General features: G+C 47.0%; 1 protein-coding gene across 1 annotated transcript in view; it reads right to left on the bottom strand.

Moving 5' to 3' along the window:
- Positions 1–22,602, bottom strand: part of SCN10A (sodium channel, voltage gated, type X alpha subunit) — a 100,657-nt gene that overhangs the window by 40,024 nt on the left and 38,031 nt on the right. The window contains exons 5-14 of the mRNA XM_014534926.1: positions 21,406–21,534; positions 20,687–20,778; positions 18,337–18,528; positions 17,923–17,989; positions 14,035–14,176; positions 13,690–13,887; positions 12,811–12,981; positions 8,255–8,548; positions 5,796–5,907; positions 521–759 (exon numbers count right to left, since the gene is read on the bottom strand). Of these exons, the coding sequence (XP_014390412.1) occupies positions 521–759; positions 5,796–5,907; positions 8,255–8,548; positions 12,811–12,981; positions 13,690–13,887; positions 14,035–14,176; positions 17,923–17,989; positions 18,337–18,528; positions 20,687–20,778; positions 21,406–21,534 (1,636 nt within the window). The remainder of the gene's footprint in view (positions 1–520; positions 760–5,795; positions 5,908–8,254; positions 8,549–12,810; positions 12,982–13,689; positions 13,888–14,034; positions 14,177–17,922; positions 17,990–18,336; positions 18,529–20,686; positions 20,779–21,405; positions 21,535–22,602) is intronic.

The raw sequence follows: 22,602 nt of genomic DNA, 5'->3' as shown, positions 1-22,602 counted from the left end.
ACAGGTGCTCTGCTCTGTCACAGTGGTGGAGGCCTCTCTCTCTCTCTCTCTCTCTCTCTCTCTCTCTCTCTCTCTCTCACCTCAACCTCTCCAACTGTAAAATGGGGGTGTGGACCCAGAAGTCTCTTCCATAAAGCCCTCTGTGGTCTATGCTGACTTCTTAAAAATAAGCTCTCTCTTTTCTTCCCATTTCTCCTTTTCTGGAAGGAAACTGGAATGTCCATATCTTTACACAGGAAAGTGGCCTTTACACTTATTTCAAGGTAGAGGCATCTGAAACCGGGAGAATTCAAGTGGTCAGGGCTTTCCTGGTCCACTTCCCTGTGCTCGTTCATCCCCAAGCAATTCCCACCATCTCAGCCTGGTCCTCTGGACTTGACTTCCTGAACTCAGCGTCCACACATCTCCTGCACTGCTCCTCTGCCTTCAGCTAGCTAGACCAATGCTCCAATCAATGAGGGCATGCGGCCACCCCACCCAGAGCTCCCCGGCCACGGGGGCATGGCTGCCGGGCACTCACAATGTTGCCTATCTGGAACATGGTTTCGAAGGTGTGGCTCATGTTGTGGTGCTCCATGGACATGAAGACTGTGTTCACCACGATGCACAAGGTGATGGTGAGCTCCGCAAAGGGGTCCGTCACAATCCTAAACAGAAGTGTCTTGAGCTTCAGCCACATGGGGCAGCACTCCCAGATCAGATACTTCCGAGCCAAGCTGGTCAGGCAGGGTGGGCACCTCTGTTCAGATTCCTCCAGTTCTGCATCACAGGTGTAGTCAACGACAGCTGTCAGCCAGGAGTCACTTCAGACCCCCATCCCCTAGACCAGTGATGGAGAACCTATGACACGCGAACTCATTTCTTGGTTGATTTTTCTTTGTTAAATGGCATTTAAATATATAAAATAAATATCAAAAATATACATCTTTGTTTTACTATGGTTGCAAATATCAAAAAATTTCTGTATGTGACACGGCACCAGAGTTAAGTTAGGGTTTTTCAAAATGCTGACACGCCGAGCTCAAAAGGTTCGCCATCACTGCCCTAGACCGTGGTCGGCAAACTGTGGCTTGCAAGCCACATGGGGCTCTTTGGCCCCTTGAGTGTGGCTCTTCCACAAAATACCACAAAATACCACAAAATACCACGTGCGGGCACGCACATACAGTGCGATTGAAACTTTGTGGCCCATGCTCAGAAGTGGGTATTTTGTGAAAGAGCCACACTCAAGGGGCCAAAGAGCCGTATGTGGCTCGCGAGTCGCAGCTTGCCGAGCCACAGTTTGCCGACCACTGCCCTAGACCTTGTCATTACGAATAACCACTACCTTCAATCTCCACTTCAGCCTCCCTTTCTCCAATTAGTGTTTCCTAGTTTCTGAAGTTCCTTCAGTCCAACAACCCCAATCTAGTCTCTCCCGATCTAGTCCTCCAAACCATACACCCTACACTTTTTAACTGCTCATCACCTATGTCATGTCTTTACTTCTCAACTTACCTAAGTTAGAGTTCATGTCCATCCCTTTATCGAGTCCTTTGCAGACACCTGCAATTCCCTTGCCCCTCTTCCCCTTCATTGTACTTATCTGGCAGAACCCCAACTCTGAATAAACCCAATGCAAAGACTATTCCGCACCTGACCAGCTGAACCTGGATGCAAAAAGTACATGCCCACCCTAACCGGTTTGGCTCAGTGGATAGAGCATCAGCCTGTGGACTGAAGGGTCCCAGGTTCGATTCCGGTCAAGGGCATGTACCTTGGTTGCAGGCACATCCCCAGTAGGGGGTGTGCAGGAGGCAGCTGATCAATGTTTCTCTCTCATCGATGTTTCTAACTCTCTATCCCTCTCCCTTCCTCTCTATAAAAAAATCAATAAAATATATTTTTTAAAAAAGTACATGACTATGCTGGCTGGTCCCACTAGGGATTCATGAGTCCCAGCTGGTCACTGTCCAAAAATTCTGCCACATTTCTCTATTTCAGTCCACACCTTCAGCCTTCCAGACTACTACTTGTCACTTCCTCCTCTCTCCTCCAACCTCCATCTCCCCGACTCCACTCCTCTCTCTGGCACTAAAAAGAAGCACAGGAAGCAGTGCTGAGTGAGGAATCTTGCAGAGACACCATTGTGGCAGGAAGCAGCCTGTCTGTGAGGCAGGACAGGAAGAGACTCAGCCTTGTAAACAGCCTCAACTTTGCTGCTCTTGACTGGGGAGATACAGAAGCTAAAAGAATTATGCACTTGCTAGCTTGTAAATGATCAGGGTTTTTCCCCCAAAGAGTCTTCTGCAAAAAAACTATTCCAGAAAGAACTTTCCTCCTGTTATTATTAAAGAGATGCCCCCCCTTTTATTAACAGCCGATGTCTCCACCTGTGCGTTCTCTCCTGCTAGCCACTTCAAGAATTTATGGAACATTCCCTCTCTTTCCTTTACGTTCAATCTCTCCCATTCTCACAGATCATCTCGATTAGCATGTAAATATCCTTTTTAAGAAAGCCACATAAGAAAACCAAAATAAAATCTTCCTTCAACTCTACTTACACTATAGTGTCATTTTTACTATCTCCTTCTCTTCACAGAAAAACTTCTTGAAAAAGTTGTTTATATATAATATCTCCAAATCCTTATCTCTCATTTATTCTTCATCCCTCCCTCCAATGTGGCTTCTGCCTGCCCCCCACCCCCACTCCACCAATCCTCTCTTGCTCAATCACCAAAGACATCACATGACCGAAAGCCCTGGACTTTTTTGAGGCTTGATCTTACACGTTTCTATAGCACTGCCTCTTTTGACCTTTCTGTTCTTCTTGAAGGAATTTAGACCTTTGGCTCTGTGTTGTATTCCCTGGGTCTTCTCTTATGCCTAGGCATTCCCGCCTAGCCTCCTCTACTGACTGCATTTCGTCTGTTCAATCATTAAAGGTTGTTGCTTCTTAGAACTTTGTCCCAGACCTTCTTCTCATCTTACTTGATTCCCTCAACATCATCCATCCACTTGCACCATTTCAAAATTACTGTCTGTATTCAACTGCTTTCAATGGCGTATCACTAGGTCACTCTCAACGTCTAAGCTCTAGACCTATTTATCATAAAACCGACTTCCTCCTGGTCATCTCCACCTGGATGTCTCAGGGGCTCCTGAAACCCAATATGTCACAGACTCAACTCATGATCCTCCTTGCTCATCTGTCCCCAGTGAATCTCCCTGTCCCCCTAAAGTGTTCCCTTTATGTCATTGCACCAGCATCCCTTTAGGTGCTTATGCCAGAACCATGTGAACCACCAAATCTTGACTCTTATGCTCCTTAGATAGCTCTCAGATCCTTCCATTTCCATCGTCCCCCCTGCCACCACCCCAGAGTCCAAGCACTGCCATATTTCCCTGGTTTCGTCCTAACTGGTCCCCTGCCAATGCCATTCCCCTCTTAATTCCCTTCTCTACATGCATCCAGAGTAACCTTTATAAAATGCAAATGTAGCGCCTCTGCTGCCAATCCTTTAGTGGCACCTCACTGCTCTTAGGATGAAGTCCAAAATCCTTAATATGGTCTAAGAAGTCCTGTGGGTCTGGCCCCAGTCCATCTCTCTAGCCTTATTGTAAGGCCCTCTCTTCCTGGCTCTCTATGCTCCAGCTCCAGCAAGCTTTTTCAATTCTTCAAGTGTAATGCTGTCTTTTGCTTCAGGGATTTTGCTGTTGTTTCTATCTGGAATACATCCCTAACCCCTGGCTAAACTTACCACATCTCGCTGAGCACCCTGCACTTCTCCTTAAGACACTCAGCACCCCAGAAGTAACTTGTTCCATGTCCTTCTCCCCGACTTAGCATGAGGGTAGAGACTAGGTTGTGCTCACTGCTGTACTCCTGCTTCTGGTCTTCTGGTTTGGACAACTGTCAAATCTTGGCTTGTATGCCAAGCGTAGGTGGTTCACCTGCCCCAACTTCGGGGAACTGCCAAGTTCTTATTGGCTTGGGCCAAACTTTCTCAGGCACAATCACTCCCAAAGTGGTGGACTTTGTAAATCCAATCATAATTCTGACAGCATCAAGCTTCCTTCATGGACTCCATGGGTATAGAGGACATAATGTTCAACCAGAGAAGATCACAGCTCATCGGCCCTATGCTCAAACACCTCTGACCTAACCTGAGGTCACCTTTACCCAGAAAAATGTCATTATTTCTCCTGCCTTTCCTCACCTCCTTTACTTCTTATCACTACCTCTCATAGTATCTTCCTTGAGGGGAAGTCTGTCCCACCTCAGAATATATGACAATCCCTGTTCATCAGTCTAGGTCTGTGGTTGGCAAACCGCGGCTCGCGAGCCACATGCGGCTCTCTGGCCCCTTGAGTGTGGCTCTTCCACAAAATACCATGTGCGGGTGCGCACGTACAGTGCGATTGAAACTTTGTGGCCCATGCGCAGAAGTCGGTATTTTGTGGAAGAGGCGGTATTTTGTGGAAGAGCCACACTCAAGGGGCTAAAGAGCCGCATGTGGCTCGCGAGCCGCGGTTTGCCGAGCCGCAGTTTGCCGACCACTGGCCTAGGTCATTACAAATTAGTATTACCACCCCCCCCAATATCACTTTTTGTGCATCACACTCATTTACTATTCATTCAACAACTATTTGTTGAGCACCTAGCATGTGCCAGCACTTCTATTCTAGGTACTGGAGATCCAGCTGTGAGCCGAACAGATATATCTCTGACCTGTGGAATTTATAACCTACTGTACATTTTCACTATTTTACAGATGAGAAAACTGAGGCACAGAACAGTTAATGGAGCCCCAAGATTGCACAGCTTACCGCAAGTGGCAGAGCCAGGATGCAAACTCAGACAGTTGGGCTCTAGTTCTTTACTACCCTCTATTGCTTCTCATCCAACCAAAACTGCTTTTGTTCTTAGGACACACATTTTGTTCGTTCCTGCAAAATGCATTGCATTTGCTGTTCATCTGTCTGGAACCTTCTCCCCCAGGTTCTCACAAGGCTGATTCCCTAACTTTATTCAGATTTCTGGTCTATTTAGGGAGAATAGCCTTCCACGACCACCCCATCTAAAATAGCCCCTTCTGCCCTAGCCGGTTTGGCTCAGTGGATAGAGCGTTGGCCTGCAGACTGAAAAGTCCTGGGTTCGATTCTGCTCAGGGGCACATGCCTGGGTTGTGGGCTCAGTCCCCAGTAGGGGATGTGCAGGAGGCAGCCTATTAATGATTCTCTCTCATCACTGATATTTCTATCGTTCCCTCTCTCTTCCTCTCTGAAATCAATAAAAAATATATTTAAAGAAAAACTATCCCCTTCTTTAACTCCTTATTCTCCACCTCCTTCCTTCCTTAATTTTTCTTTTACTTCTTATCACTACCTGAATACCTATTTGTGCTTATCATCTGTATACCCCAGCCCCAGGGTGTAGATTCCATGAGGGCGGGCTTCCAGCTTGCTGACCACTGAATCCTCAGCACCTGGAACAATGCCATCCACAGAGCAGGTGCTCAACAAACTGTTGCTGATGGGTGAATACACGAGAAAAGGGGGAAGGAGGAAGCCTGAGAGTTCTGGGGAATAAATGGAAAAGCAAGCTGTTTGTATTTCACAGTTGCTATTTGAAAAATTATCCACATTCCAAAAACCCCACGTTGACTAAGGGTAATGGGCCAAAGGCAGAAAAAAGAGGCATGTTTAGGATCCCAGGACACAGAGATGGGTGCCCTTTGACACAGGGCTGGGGCATCCCCCTTGCTGCTCACATGGGGACTCATGACAGTGACCTTCCAATGAGTAGCACTTACCCTCGAGGACGGAGGTCATGATACTGACCACACTCATCGCCCTTTGGATTCGGAAGGGTTCATTCAAGTATTCTGCTGTTAAGAACGTCTTCGTTTGTCCTGCTTCAGACGCCTGCTGGGACACAAGCAGAGTCAGGGCTCTCCCCAGACTTGACTTGATAGTTTTTCAGTGGCAAAGAGAGCTCACTCGGCCTCTATCGGCCAGTCTCTTGTAGCTGTGAGCTGCCCAGTGAAGCTGGGTCCCTCGGCAGTCTCGCTCAGAGAAACTGGGCTGCTGCTTGAACTTGGGATAAGAACTCAAGCATGACGAGCAGGACACTGAGCTGGGGTGCAGCCCGAGCCCAGGTCTGCAGCTAACAGAGTGGCCTGGGCTCACCCAAGGCTCTGCAAACTTCTGCCCTGGGACAGGGACCTGGCACCAGGGTGGGGGAGGGCTTCTACCAAAGGGAGAGGAGCAGCAGGCCAGGCAGTCATATGAGATGTCCTCTGGGCTGTGCATATGACATTCACACAGAATATGCATGGGATGTATACTACTCCACGATAGGCTTTCTGGACCTCCCTTCTCATTGGCCCATTTCCCTCTCCACATATAACCCGGGTTCTAATTCCACACAGTCTCTTTCTTTCTGAGGGACATTTGTGAGTGTTCACTGTCCAGTTTTCAGTTATCTGACACAATCCTTTTGACACTTCCCTCTTTGGGCCTTCAATCAGAGGTTCTGTCTGGGTCCTATGCCAGGCCCCAACCTCTATCACCCACATCCCCTGGATGTGGGGAGTCCAAAGCCCACAGCACCTGACTGAGCACTGCACAAACCATTCAGAACCCAAATTCAGCAACCATTTATTGAGCACTGACCATGGCTGAAGCTGATAGGTATACAGTAAGTGCTTAATACATATAAAGAAAGTTTCCAATCATGAGGGCTCAACCAAAGATGCTAGCAGATACTGGAGTTATTCGTTAGACACCTGTATACAAATATAGGCACTTTCTGATTCCATTGAACCGTTTAGCTATTTAGAAGCCTTTTTATAAGGGGAGACACAGAGGCATGAAGAATTTAAGGGACTTGCTAAAGGTGACTCAGTTAGTAAATGACACAGCTGTGATTGAAACCCAGGTTTGTGTGACACAGAGGGCTTAAAGACTTAATCCTGCACAAGCCAAATAATTTACCAAAAATGTATCCAAGTTGGAATATCTAGGAAAGTAGTAATCTAGGGATCAATAATAATGTTTCTTGAATGAGGCATTTTCTAGAAGGTTAGACACCCCTGAGGGGGCCCTGCAGACTGGCTTTGACTTCAGGACTCTGTGCTGGGGATTCCTGTTGGTCCTTAAAGACCTACTCTCTCTTCTCTGCCCAGTCCTGTGTACGCATCACCCTCACCCTCTGGCTCTGGTTGGGTTTGACCAATGGGAGGCACAGATAGGAGATCAGAGGCTGGAAGGAAAGAGGAGCTCTGGATCTACCATCTGGCTTCCCCCTGCTGGGCTGTGGCTGGGCCCTGGCTGTAATTTTCTACCTGAGATGGCAAGTTCTGTGAAGCCGCCTCTACACAAAGCAGTAGCTCTTGCTGAGTCCTGATTCTGGTCCTTCCTCTTGCCCCTCCAGCCTCGGCACATACATCTTCCCACGGGGCTGGTCTCTAGGGACCTCACTGTCTCTTCTTAGCTCCCAGAGCCCTGCCCACTCCCTGAAAGTTTTCCTCTAAACTCTTGCCCATTGGAGCGGTTCCTTCATCTGTTTCTTGCTGGCATCCCATCAGAGAGGCAGCCGAGGTAACTCTGTAAGACTTATCCAAGTCAGAAGAGCCATCCAGTGGTCTGCTCACAAGTCCATTTGCAAACTGCTGTGTGTCAGAGGCCAGCCAGGGCAACCAAGAAACACTAGCAGCATCATAACTGCAACTGGATGGAGAGCTCACATCTATCATGGCTCCCCATCCAATGAGGAGTCCCTGGCTTGGCATTACATTCTGTGATTATTCTATTGAGAGTGCTGACCATTCAGTCACTGTTGCCTACTTTGCATTTGCTCAGGTCTGTCCAGGGCACCTGCTAGGATTTCTCTGGGCCCCATTAGCCAAGCCCAGAGTAATTTGCACAGAGCCCCAGGGAGGCGGAGAATCTTCCATTTTTCTCTTACTTATCCAGAGAGCAAGCAGGCCTATCTCTAAAGCAGTGATAGCAAGTGGGGACAGAGAAACACTGAAGAAAATATGGGACCAACTGGAAAATAATTTGTATCCCTTTACAGAGTAAACCAGAAAACCTGTTTGAACGCAGGTAAACCCAACCTCTCTTTCTGGGTCTCACTTGTCCAGTCAGTAAAATGGGGATGAATGGGAGGTATTGGGCAGAATGAAGTCTAAAGGACCCTTTCATGGGTGACACTCAGAACGCCTTGGCCCAACTGGAGAGCAGCCCCAAAGAACACTCCCAAACTCACCGAGCCTTCTGTGACTCCAGGTCCATGCTCACCAGTGGGCAGTGGCGGGTGTCCATCCTCTTCATGCCCTGATCCAGGGTTGGTGGCTTGAGGTAGCGGGCTCTTAGGGAGAGGGACTGGTTGGTTGATACTCCCACCCAACAGCAGGGAGCCCCGATAGCTGTCGCGGTCTCCAAGAAAGACTCCATCATCTGTGACCCCATCAGGGAATGAGCCGTCTCGGACAGGGGCCCGGAAATGGAACACACTGCCATGGCTAGCCCGGCGTCTCCCAGAGGTGAGGCCTAGGAAAGACTGGGCATTGCCCCAGAGGAGCAGGAAAGGAGGAGGCTGGAAGCTCGCCCTGCAGGACAGTCTGGAGCCCAGCACCTGGCTCTGCTCTTTCCCATTTCCCTACCCTTATTCTCATGACCATCTAGCAGCAAATGAAGGACACAGATCTAAGGGGTCGTCTAGGTAAACACGAGGGGAGAATAAGGGAAAATATTCTTGACACAACCTGAGAAAAAGCCAAGAGAGATGACAGATTCTAGGGTGCTTAAGATCAGCAAATAGGTCCTCATGGCCAAAGACATGTTAGAGGACAACCTTGTGGTTCAATCAGATGTGTCATCTGTTTACCAGCCTTTGGCCACCGGGCTACTCCACATGCAAGTTGTGACCTGAGGAGAGTCTGCTATGTGAACTAGTTCTGGAACATGCATGGTAAATGGTTGTTGAATGACCCAGTGCACTTTATGACCGGAAAATTAGGTTCTACAATTCATTAGACTCAGCCTACATGTGCGGCAAAGGAGAAGACAAGAGCTTTGCCATGCAATAAGCTTCCAGGATCCCTTGAGGCAAACTTTGAATAGTCGACAATGGGGAGATTGAGGGGAGAGTTACAGCCTAATTTCCTGGAAGAATAATGACATTCCTCCAAATCAATAAACATTTCCCATCAAAATCTGCCTCTGAGGGAATTGTGTGACCTACAGTTGCCAGAGAAAAGGAACTAATTCATAGGCCCAGAGCTCAGGGAGGGTCAGGTTGCTGGGTGAGCTAGTTCCCATGGCCATTGTGGGAACCTGACCATAACAAGTTATCAATTATGTCCATAGGTCATATAGGTATTTCTAAAATCTAAACACTGACTTCCTACCAAACTCTGATCATACTGCTGAAAATTTCCCCCTCCCTTACTTCTGTGGACAAAAAAGGGGACACATACTACACCTGACAAGCTCAGGGGTGGCCTGCAAGAGACCTAATGTAATGAAATAGGATGGTCTGAAATGAAAACTTCCTAACAAAAGGTGAGTCGTGGCAGGCAGTCATGTCCTGGGCCAGTATCTTCATTGGCAAAGGTCAATTTTACCTTTACTGAAACTATCTATCATCTTTTTGCATCTATGATAACTTACCTTTGGAATGTCAGGGTAATTCCCCTTTTCCAGGACATAATCTCCCACCAGAATATGAGACCATAGAATCCCTGATTGATATCTTGTTCTCCCACATACCATCTCTATGTGCTGTAAATGTTAACTACCCTTTACCCACCAATGTAAAAGAAGTATGTGTCTCTTCATTTTACTCTCTATCCAATATCCAAGATTTTCCCAATTTTGCTTTCTCCCCCTTTCCTAATCTCCCACCCATGGAACCCCCTTACATCCTCCCCTTTGATGCTGATGTATAAAATAAGTGTTAAAACTGCCATTTTCAGGAGCATTTCCTCAATCCGTTGGGATTCTTGCTTTCCAGCAAGTGTCATTAATTTGACTCAAACAAACTCATAAAAATTCTCTATAGTCCTGGTCTGCGTGGCTCAGTTGGTTGGGTATTGTCCCGTGTACTGAGGGGTTACTGGTTCAGTTTCCTGTCAGGGAACATGCCTGGATTGCAGGCTCAATCCCTGGTGGGGGTCGTGCAGGAGGCAGCTGGTTGATGTGTTACTCGCACATCAATGTTTCTCTCTCTTTTTCCCTCTCCCATCCTCTCTCTCTCTCTAAATATCAATTTAAAAAAATATTTTAAAAATTATTTACAGCTTTTGACATTTTTTACATCAAGAATTTCTTTTATTTACTAAAGTGCCAAAATTGAGACATTTTGTCCGTTAGCATTCTCCTTACTTATCCCCTTAACTCACAGAAGTTTCAGCAATCATCATTGAAATCCTGAGATTGTAAACAGGGCACTCTTTGCCTAGGATATATGTCCAAGGAACATGGGACTCATAAAAATCCACAAACCCTTCTCACTTTTGAAGCAAAGTAGCAGAGTCAGTAAATCCTTATTAAAGATTGGACAACCAAATTATTTGTACTTGGGCACTAAGCAAACCTATAAAGAAAGGAGGAAGAAAATTTTTTGTCCCATATTTGACAGGCAGTGCCTCCTTAGCCAACAATTAATATTTCAAAATTAACCTATTGTGGGCAATGACTTCTCTTTTTTTTTGTTAATCCTTACCTTGACTGTTTTAGAGAGAGTGGAGGGAAGGAGGGGGTGGAGAGAGAGAAATATCAATGTGAGAGAGACACATCGATTGGTTGCCTCCTGCACGTACCCCAACTGGAGCCAGGAATTGAGCCTGCAACTGACTTATGTGCCCTTGACCGGGAATCCAGCTCCAGATCCTTTGGTTCCTGGGCCGACGCTCTAATCACTGACCAAAACAGGCCAGGGCAGCAATGACTCCTGATTTTAAGTATTAGACTTGCCATAACATGCATCATCCAAGCAGACAAACCAGTTTCCTGTGGGTTCCCTGAGACCCTGACTGTGTCTTTCCTAGCTCCCTCCAACCATTCTCTCACTTCTGGTGGTAAGAAAATGGCTTTATATAAAAACTGCCTATGGTCTATTTACCACATGAATATACCGGGGAAAAGAGGAAGGGGATGCCTTCTTGAATGGCCTCCAATTAACCAGGTAGCATTAAAGAATTGCCCAAATGGCATCTTCCTGTCTTTGCTTGTACATGTTCTTCTTTGTGCCTGGAAAATATACCCCCAAACCCTCCCAGGCCTCAGTTACTGGAGGACCCCCTACTCACTATTTACTTTTCATTTTAATGATTCTCTCCTCCAGTGAAGCCTTTCCTGATACAGCCCAATCCTGTAAGAGTTGTGTTTCTTCTTCTATTTCCCAAACACCATTCACTTGTCCCTGATAGAGTATTTAACATGTATCTGTTTTTATGTCTGCCACTTCCATCCAAATGGCAGTCCTTGGGAGGCAGACCATGTTTTAGTAATCTCTTCATACCAAGCACCTAGTATTGTTGAATGAACAAGACATAGTTCCTCTTTTTTCCCTTTGAAGGTGAGCATAGCTGGAAAGATAACCACATACACCCAACAATTATTGGAAATCCAGGTGCTGAGTTATGGGGAAACTTAAAGCCCAATTCAGAGTATCATTGACATCTCCTTGAAGCTGCAATTCATCCTGATTGTCAAATCCCTGGTCAAATCCCCTTTGAAACTTCTTCTGAACTGTGCCCTGTGCATGCCAGGTGTTCCTCAAGAGGCAGAGCAAGGAAGGGAAGGACACAAACTCTGATAAATGCTAAAGTGTGGGTGTCTCTGAGGCCAGTGTGCAGGTGAGTGTGTCTGTGTGCTTGTTGCACACACAAGTTTGAGGGTTGTACAGATGGTATTCCAAAAAGTGAAATGTCCTTCAGATGAGCACAGGAAAAGAGATTGAGAAGGAAGTGAGAGTCAGAAGGCCCCAAAATAGCCATTTTATCCCCTTTCCCATACTACTAGAGTGGTTACCTTTGTACCACAAAGGGGTTATTATCTCTCAGGCCTGTGGAAAGGTCATAGGTGGGGTACACAGGACTTTGAAGGGAGAAGAAGGTGGTGGGAGGAAACTTGGTGAGTACCGTGAATCTTAGAGTGGGAGGTAGAGGCTTGCTGTGGGGCAGAATTGCTACAGGATCTGCAGTGAGGTACTCAAGTTATTCCCAGACTGGACAGTATCACAGAGATGGGTGCTGGGATCTTCTGTGCCAACAATAGGTAGGCACTTGAGCTGTAGGGGCTGAGGCATGAGGTCAGAAAAAGCTTGCAAATGATTTCAGCACCACGGACAAGAACCTCCCTCCAGGTTACAGAATTGTGGACAGTGAGTGTGTCAGAAGGAAGCTGACTCAGGATAACCACAGGTCCACAGACACCTCCAAGTTATCATGTCCAATATGGGTTCACCACTTTCCAACACACTTAGCTTCTTCCTCCAGTGCTCCTGACTTAGAATCACCACCCATCTAATTGCCCAAGCTTGAAACCTGGGAGTCATTTTGAACTCCTCTACTTTTTCCACATTCCACAGTCCCAGTCTTATTGATTCCATCCCTACCCATCAAAGTCTTTATAATCCACCATATTTTCCCATCCATAATGACCCTGCCCTGGTATAGGCCACAATTTTGGGGTCTGGCTTTACTAAAACAGCCTCCCAAGGTCTGTGCCTCCAGCTAGCTCCCTGTTGCAAACCGACGTATACAACAGCTGCAACGGTGGGTAATCTAATTTAGAGCACAAACCTGAGCCCCTTACCATCCTGCGTTGGTTGTAAGGCTCCGATTGTGGTGATTTATTGTCATCTGTGGAGCCATCTGACACCTTTGGCTTCATTCTGTGCCTTTTTTCATTGGCTCTTTTGGAGGGTAAAGGTGATCCACTGTGGGAGTGGAGAGAGGCGGTGTCAATCCCCATTGCTGCCAGCACCTGAGGAGAGAGAACAGCAGCTGCAGCCAAGAGTATCTGGTTGAGCTTAGCATACATGTGTCCCCCAGACATGGGGTGTCACAGAGCTGAAGGCATCTGAAACAGAGGAAGTCAGGATGAGGACTTGGGTGGTGGTGGGATTGAGACACAGCAGGAAGAGCTACCTCTGGGTCACCTCTCTTATTCAAAGGAAACCCTGTTGATGACCGGTCCAGATCCCTTTTACCTGGTCAGGACACTCATCTCCAGCTGCTGGAGTGTTTGCTGCTAATGGCTCACAGCTGCAGCGTTCTGCAGAAAGTTTCCTTTGACTGTACATCTGGCTGGGGCAGGTATGAGGGTACAAAAGGCGGGGCCTCTTGCTTCAAGTTAGCATGATACAAGCATGCCCCAGAGTTCCCATGGGATCTGGCCAAATGTAGTCTCTAGCTGAGGCTACTTTCTCATTTAATTCTTACCCTACCCTATTCTGCTTCCTTCACTCTCCATCTTCTGAGGGCACCCCTCAATAAATCACTTATCTAACTTCTTCACTCGGATTCTTCTTCTTCTTCTTAAGAAACCATGATGTAAGATAGTCCCTGAGGTAAGATGAATCTTCCTAAAGTTCCTGAGATTAAGAGCCTTAACCTAAGGGACTGGTCCAAACCTCTGCCTAAGACTGTACAGCCTTCAACAGCCTTCACAAAGCTTCCACCCCTCACAGACCTCATGCTCCTTCCGGAGCATCTCAAGGGCCTCCTGGAACTTCTTCTCCTTGGCTTCAATTTCATCCATGGTTGCCTTGTTCTGCTCCTCATATGCCATGGTGACGACAGCCAAAATCAAGTTGACCAGGTAGAAAGATCCCAGGAAGATGACAAGCACGAAAAAGACCATATAGATTTTCCCAGAAGCCCTCAGGGTCTGCAGATTCAAGAGAAAGAAGAGAGACATGTGCCCAGAGTAGATGGGCCCCTGACATTGTCAGGTTCCTCCAGGAAAAATGTAGCCATGTTGAAGCTGACCCCTTCGCCTTCAACCAAGTCTGTGTGGGGACATGCATATCAATACCTGCTGGTAGAGGCGTTCCCAGGAATCCTGTGTCATGAGGCGGAACAGTGAGAGGAAAGCCCATGCGAAGGAATCAAAGCTGGTGTAGTTAAAATCTGGGTTGTCAAATGTTTTCATGCAGAAATAACCTTTAGGGCAGTGGCTGCAGCAAGAGAAGAGAAGGTCATCAATTGCACAGAACCCTGTTTATTGGGGGCAATATTGAGTGGCGCTGTGGGGAGATTGGAATTCAAGGCCTGAACCTCCTCTTATGAGCCAGATAACCTTGGACACTTAGTCTCTTTAGGTCTCAGTTTCTCTTGTCCATTAAATGGGGATGACAATATTCTCACTTCAGAGTTTCATGCAGAAGGAAGTGGCCCAGAGAAGTGGCCCAGCAGACTGCTCAGACATGACCCTATAAGCCTTATAGTATAAGGTGATGAGCTCTTTGCAAGTTCACACCAGGGGTGGGAGAGCTGGTATGAATAACATAGACTTAACACCTGAGCCTGTTGGCATTACCTGCAGAATTCTCCATTAAAGGAGGACTCACCTTAGCCAAGTTTACCGACCAATTATATATAACAATGAAAACATTTTCCACCTACTGAGTACCTTCTCTCTCTCTCTCTCTCTCTCTCTCTCTCTCTCTCTCTCTCTCTTAAATGCTTTAAAATGCTATAATTTAATTGTACTTATTTAAAAGGAGAACTGTAACTGTCAAGTAGCTTATGGAGACTGACCTATAAAGGAATGTCAAATTGAAGATGATTTCTTGGTGAGCATTGGGGTGGGAGTGCTGGACTCTTCTCTGTCTTAATAAGAGGGTAAGTTGATGTTGAGAAATATCTCTAAGCTCAAGGCCTGTGAGGTTCTGTTATCCACCCTCGTGGGTTGGCCTGGTCAAGGAAACAGTAATGCTACATCTGCATTCTGGGTTCTACTACTCTAGGATTCCCTCACCAACACCAGCCTCTGGGGCTCTCCTTATTTCAGACATCCATGTGAACACGCAAGCCCGGGATCCATACAACTGATTAGAGCCCCAACAACTTGATTATAATCAATCCCAAATCTATCTCCAACCTTGGTTCCCAGACATTGTAGACCCACATTTATAGTCAGCCTCTTGGTTTGCTCCCCCAAGGAGCTAGTGAACCCCCTCACCTGTAGGTTTGCTAGTGAACTCTGAGGGCAATCTTATTTCTATGCCTTCTGTAGAACCCCACTGTAGCTGCTACGCATCAACAGCTAACTGCTCTGAAAATGACACAAGATCATGGTACAAAGCCTCTTGCCTGATGCCTTCAGCATAGTAACGATGATATATAAAATGTAAATTAAAATCCCTGCTGCTTTTAACCTGATGCTACCAGAAGGATGTATGTGAAAGAATGCTGAAAATCATCAAGTATTCCCTACTATGTGTTTCCCACCTTAACACCCCAGGCTTTTCTGCCATAGGGCCACTGGTCAGTGTGGGCCTCTGCTCAGGGCTCTGCTTCTCTGAAGGCCAGCATAGGTCCCAGGTTTGCTGGTCACAACATGCCCTTCAGGGCTTACTCTGCCCAGTGTCCTGAGCTGGCCTCTACTTGCCATCCCAGCTCTATCCACTCCTCCACTACCTGTCCAGGACCTGCCCAACAGGAGATCTGGCTTCTATTGGAGCTTAAGGGGGTACCCATGGATGGACCCCAGTGAATGGGCTACTCTGGAGCCATTGCCATGAGCAATGCCATTTATCAGACAGGAAATATGGGGCCCTATTTTAAGTTTAAGTCAAAGGCAAATGAAAGCTGACATCAGAACAATTCTCTCCCTGAGCCAAAGAACCAAATGCCAAGTGCTTTGTGAAGAAAGAGGCCAGCCCTAGCCAGTTTGGCTCAGTGGATAGAGTGTCTGCCTGAGGACTGAAGGGGCCTAGGTTCGATTCCGGTCAAGGGCATGTACCTTGGTTGCAGGCACATCCCCAGTAGCGGGTGTGCAGGAGGCAGCTGATCAATGTTTCTCTCTCATCTATGTTTCTAAACTTCCTCTCTGTAAAAAAATCAATAAAATATATTTTAAAAAAGAAAGAGGCCAAGAAGCCTATGTTGATCAAATTCTCCTGTTTGCACCCACCCCTCAGCTTTATCTGAGATTGTTTTCCTAGTGAGCTGATTAAGGCAGAGCTCCATATAGGTACCACTAGCTCCACTTGGGCAACAGGGAGTAGGGTCATGTGGGCTTTGATCTTCCAGGCCCCCAGCCATGGAGGTGGGAGAGGTGAGCCCTTCTGATCTGTTTCCTGTGCTCTTTCTGCTCACATCTGCTCTAGTGGTCAAAGAAGGAGGCAAACCTGGGGGTGGAGGGCTCCCTCTTTTCTTTGTCTCACATTCTGTTCTGCCACCTGGAATGGCCTCCATTCAAACTCTTACTCACCCAGCCTGCTCTTCAACTCTCAACTCAACTACCACCTCCAGGAAACCTTCCCTGACCTCCTCCCCTACCTCACACCATGACCTCCCTGTGCTGCCACAGTCCCCGGAGCCTCTAGCACAGCACTGGGGCTCCACAGTGTAGCATCCAGAGCTCACAAACTGGCAGCTTGCAGGCTGAATTTGGCTTGCAGAAATATTTGGGTCCATAATATATAGACATTTTATGGATTCAGTAGCCAATGTTAACAGTTGGGAGATTTCACATAAAAATCGTAATTTCCTATTTCTCTTTTAACAGTTGGAACAGTTGGAAGTAGTGGACCCTCATGGCAACCAAAGGCTGCACTGAGCAGTGGCTGCCCCCTGTACATGGAGCGTGAACTCTCATTGCCATGGGTCCCCCCCGTAGCCCGCTCCTCTCATTTGTTGTCATGTGTCTGGCCTCCATAAGATTTGAAATGACAAAGTCTGATGCATGTGCTTCTTCTCTGTTATGTGAGGATAATGAAACCCGTGTGATAATTAAATGTGGAGCATTTGACACAAAACATATTTAATAATATATGCGTCCCCTCCTGGGATAGATTGCTTATAAAAATGGCCACGATTATTCTCCTCCCTGTATCCACACTCCTTTGCAATATGATCTTGCAGCTCCTCCTATCAAAAGGTGGAGTCTATTTCTCTACCTCTTGGATCTGGACTGACCTTTGACTTGCCTTGGTCAATAGAGTGCAGTAGAAGTTACATTGTGCCAGTTCTAAGCCTCAAGAGACACGTTCAGTCTTTCTCTCAGAACCCTGACTCTGCCATGAGAATAAGCCCAGGCTAGCCTTGGGGGATAAGAGACCATTCTCTCTCTCATGGAGCAGAGACCAACCACTCCAGCTGAGGCCATCCTAGATCAGCTGGTCTCCAGCTAATCTGCCCCTGAATATGCATGAATGAACCCAGTCAATGCCAGAACACCAAATTGATCTCAGCACAACATGCTGATGTGTAGAATCCTGAGCTAAATAAATGGCTGGTATTTTAAGTCACAAAATCTTGGGGTTGTTTGTTACACAGCAGAAGCTAACTTATACACGCTCTCCCATAGCCCTGGGGTGGCAGAAGCCATGACTTACTCATTTCCTCATTTTCTTTAGGACCTGTAGCCCAATCTCTGCCCAGAAAATGCTCATGATGCCCGACTGGCATGGCTCAATGGCTGAGCGTAGACCTATGAACCAGGAGGTCATGGTTCGATTCCTGGTCAGTGCATGTGCCTGGATTGCAGGCTCAATCCCCCATAGGGGGCATGCAGGAGGCAGCCAATCAGTGATTCTCTCTCATCACTGATGTTTCTATCTCTCTCTCCCTCTCCCTTCCTCTCTGAAATCAATAAAAAATATATTTGGAAAAAAAAGAGAAAAAGAAAATGCTGATGACAAGAAGGAGAAAGGATTGTTGGGCGCTGGAGCTATGTCATGGGTTGGACACTCACCCTGAATCAGATCCATTGCCACACAATAAGCGATCAGAAGTCCCTGGCTTATTGATGTAGGCGTCTGCAAAAGAAAGGAAGAAGTGGGAGCTTTACATATGGTTCTGAACCCTACAACTCAAGCCTTGGGGTGAGGGCAGCACCTGTAAGTCTTCCGCCCCAGTGAGTTAAGTTTCCTCTGCAGCGTCAAGCCTCTCCCAGCAGAGGCAGAATGACTTGCCCCTGGACTTATACCTCATTTCCTTGTAAAAGGGACATTTGGTAACAGAAATAGGAAATCAAAAAGTAAAAGGTAACTCTGGAAAAGCATTTGAGCAGAAAAGAGGAATCAAAATACATGTCTATATAGGTACGCAGGGGTTTCACACCCCTTGCCAACCAGACCTTTGTCATTATGGCAGAAATTCCACTCGAGTTTTTCATAAGAGGAGTAATTGGCTGTATCATTGAGAGCGGTGCAATTCTTAACACATTTGTTCTTGAGGTTGCCCTTGAAGAGCTGCAGGCCCACCAGGGCAAAGACACCCAGACAGAAGACAGTGAGGATGGTCACATCCGCCAGCTTCTTCACTGAGTGGATCAGGGCCCCCACGATGACCTTCAGCCCTATGGGAAGATGACAGCAATACTCCCACATGGATAAGGTACCACACACAGCACACACATGTGCCTGGCACACCTGCATCTTAGCCATCCTACCCTCTCACTACGTACAGGTATGAGGCGTTTTACAAACTCTATGGTAGTTCCAACCCTAGCTCCTCATATGAACCTAGTAAAGATTATTGCCCCATTGTAAAGATGAGGCAACTGATACCAGGCAATGCATTTTTTATCATCTTAAGGCTAATACATTCCTGACAATAGCAATTCAATTTTAAAAAGAATTGTTGAGCCCTAGCCGGTTTGGCCCAGTGGATAGAGCATTGACCTGTGGACTGAAGGGTCCCAGGTTCAATTCCAGTCATGGGCTTGTACCTTGGTTATAGACTCCCCCCTAGCCCAGGCCCTGGTTGGGGCTCATGCAGGAGGCAACCAATCAATGTGTTTCTCTCACATCAATATTTCTCTCTGTTTTTCCCTCTCTATTCCACTCTCCCTAAAAATCAACAGAAAAATATCCTCAGTGAAGATTAAAAATAAATAAATTAATTAATTAATCAAAGTATTTTTAAAAGATATTTATTTTATAAAAAAAGAATTGTTGAGTGCTTGCTATATTCCCGGCATTGTGCTAATCATGATAATCATGAGGCACCTAACTTCATTCCAGTCACTCGGCATCTGTATTTCTTTTCTTACCTCAATATCCTGGGAGAAACTTGAGGCTAAGGACACATGAACCCAGTGTATGTGTGTGTGTGTGTGTGTGTGTGTGTGTGTGTGTGAGAGAGAGAGAGAGAGAGAGTGAGAGAGAGAGAGATCCAAGGAGACAGAGTGAGACAGAAAAGAGAGACACAGACACAGACACAAAAACACAGAGGCAGTAGACCAAGACCATGAGAGACACTGGAAACAGAGAGAGTCTGAGAGGGGCTATGTCAGAGCCAAGCCCAGTTGGCAGCAAAAATGAGGCCCCTGCTCGTTTAAGGATGGATGGTTTGCTGCTCTGCAAACGAAATCACCTTCTTTGCGAGAGCAGTTCCAAGGGTAGCAGAATGACCTCTGACCAGGAAAGCAGTCTGGGATCAATCCTTGCCTTGTTATTTTGGTCAACAAATAACCCACTGAGCACTACACTACCTGTGTCTGTCCCTGGGCTGGGAGCTGGCATGTGGTGGAGTTGTGTGACGATTGAGGGGAACTCCATAGCATTAGCCAGCAGATGGGCACCCATAGTAGTAGCCCCTAACTGAAGCCTTGGGATGGGAATGGGGATGGGGTGAGGTGGGGTGTGAGGATGTTGGGAAAGACCAGGAAGTCTCCTTTGGGCTCCTGGTGACAACAGAGATCTTGGGGGCCCAATAAGATGAGCTCTGGTGAATTACTTTCATTTCTGAATCTCTGTAATCAGGGGTTACCTAGTTCTTTTCTCAGTGTGTCTAAAGACAGGGCTGAGGCTCAAGCTTTCAGATCTATGGAAATGGCTATAAGACACTCACCAGAGCCCTAGGCTGCCTCCCCCTTCCTTCTTATTTATTTCCAAGTTTACACCTTTGGTTTAAGGGATAAATGTGAATCTGACTAGATTGCCTGACCTCCACAACCAGAATATAAAACAAGGACTTGACCTTCTTCTTGTCACTTATTCATGGTGAGACCATGCGATGCTGTGGACAGAGCATTGGACGAGAACTCGAGACACTAGGTTTCCAGGTCACACTTTGCCTCTTACCAGGAATGAGGACTTATGATTGTGTTTTCTACTCTCTGGGCCTCAGTTTCTTTTTATAGTAAGTGGGGCCAAGAGTCCATGCCCTGGAACTTTAAGAGAGAGAGAAAGAGAAAGAGGTGCAAGGAGATATTTTATTGATTTCAGAGAGGAAGGGAGAAGGAGAGAAACATTAATGATAAAAGAGAATCATTGATTGGCTGCTTTCTGCATTCCCCCTACTGGGGATGGAGCCACCAACCTGGACATGTGCCCTGACTGGGAATCGAACCGTGACCTCCTGGTTCATAGGTCGATGCTCAACCATGGAGCCACGCCAGCTGGACCATGCTCTGGAACATTATAGGGCTCTGGTGAAAGTCAAAGGAGGACACTAGGCTGTGGACACCAGCACGTGCTCCATGAGTAAATGTGCTGGTTAAAGCCGCTCACCTGGAATCACAGAGACTGTTTTTAAAGCTCTAAGAACTCTGAACGTCCGCAGGCCTGAGATCCCCTGGAGATCTGTCATTGTGCTAATGTACCTATAGGACCAGAAGTCAGTCAGCATCTCTGCAAGGAGGGGGCGCTAGGAATGCATGCAGCACAGATAAGGACGACTGGGGGTGACGTGAGCCTAGGAAGGACCCAGAAGAGACAGAGAGTCCAATAGCACTTCCACCTACAGACCAACATGAACATTGATTGACTTGTCATAATACCTTTCCGAATGGCCCCTCTGAGAAGATGTGCTGTGGGCTGTGGGGGCCGGGGGGTCCCTTGTGCTACACGTATGGGTGGGTATTCAAGCATGTGGGCGTGGCCAACCAGCCTTTGCAGACACTGGTTGCTCAGGGAAAGACCTTCTTGTCAGGTAGGTATAAGGCTGAGCACTGTCGATCTACTTTGACAGGCCAGTTACCAGCTCAGATTTGAGGTCCCTGAGGACATGGGACTAACCCTGGAAAGTGACCCCAAAAGCCACAGTCTGTGGCAACAAACCCCCAGGCCATGCAGTTCCAAATGAGGAAGCTAGATAGCAATGAGGAAAGACCCCGGAGTGTGAACCTGGGCACATCCACAGCCCTCCCCTCCGCCCCACCACACACACACACACACACACACACACACACACACACACACACGCCACATCAGGGTGGAGAAATACTCACGCCAGGGTGATGACGCTAAAATCCAGCCAGTTCCAAGGATCTCGCAGGTAGGTGAACTCATTTAGACAAAATCCTCCTGCCACGATCTTTATCAAGGCTTCAAAGGTATAAATGACAGTGAAGACATACCTGGGAGGGAGGGTAGAACGAGCTCAGAGGGAGAGCTGCTGAGGGAGTTCCAAAGGAAAACGTGCGAAGATCCTCCCCAAGGTGGGGAAGGGGAAGAAGAAAAGATGCAGACAGAGGAACTCAGAGGAATGGGCCGAATGTGTGTGGTTAAGGCGATTGGCAGTATTTGCTGCTCAGATGGTAGGCGGGGGGCAATGGACGCCCCAAGTTTCCAGGTTCCTAGAGGCTCCCTGCCCTGAGGGAAGCTGGAGGCTCCTCTTCTAACCTGTTGATGGCTGAAGAGGTGGAAGAGGGCCGAACCCTGTGATATTTGTTCTCCCCAAACTTTTCTACTATGACTGTCTTTTCTTCTCACGCCATGCCCAGGCCCAGAGATCCCAGTCTAAGCCATATAAGGCAGGAAACAGCTGGGTGTCATGGAGGAAAAAGCATCTATGCCCACAAACATTTTCTCAAACTTGCTCTTTTGTTCTGTTGGTTGGATTTGAAGGGAGGGGGGTGGTGTTTCTCAAATGTTCAGAATCCCTTCATCACCTACCGTAGTGGTTCTCAAACTCTAGCAAGCATTGGAACCACCTGGAGGGCTCATTCAAACATGGATTTCTGGGCTTCTACCCACCCCACCCCCCAGCATTCTTAACTAAGTAAGTCTGGGGTAGGGCCCCCAAAATTGTTTTTTTTTAAACAAGTTCCTAGCTGATGTGAATGTTGCCAACCCAGGGAACTACCCTGTGTAACCACTGACCAAAGGGATCCAGATGCACACCTAAATCTTATAATCTTGGATACATTAAATGTTTTACATTATAAAACACTGGTATTAAAAATGGGAAGACTTTTTTGAACGTCCTTTTTTGAAATTCTTCTTAAATGACCGTAAAAGAATTTTTTTAAAAGCATAAACCCACTAGGACAAAGATAGTAGAGAACGCAACATCATTCTGGAGATGAGAGTGAAGATGGATGTGTGGCAACTGACAGAGCAAAGCCAAGAAAGCCGACACCTTAGTTGGAAGTGGGGAGCTCCCAGAAGCAAAGCAATCCACACTGCAGAACTGCTGAGGGCTT

This window comes from Myotis brandtii, unplaced genomic scaffold, assembly GCF_000412655.1.
Source record: "Myotis brandtii unplaced genomic scaffold, ASM41265v1 scaffold134, whole genome shotgun sequence".
Lineage (NCBI taxonomy): Eukaryota > Metazoa > Chordata > Mammalia > Chiroptera > Vespertilionidae > Myotis > Myotis brandtii.
The sequence above is the reverse complement of the archived record's forward strand: the minus strand, read 5'-3'. Positions and strand labels throughout refer to the sequence as shown.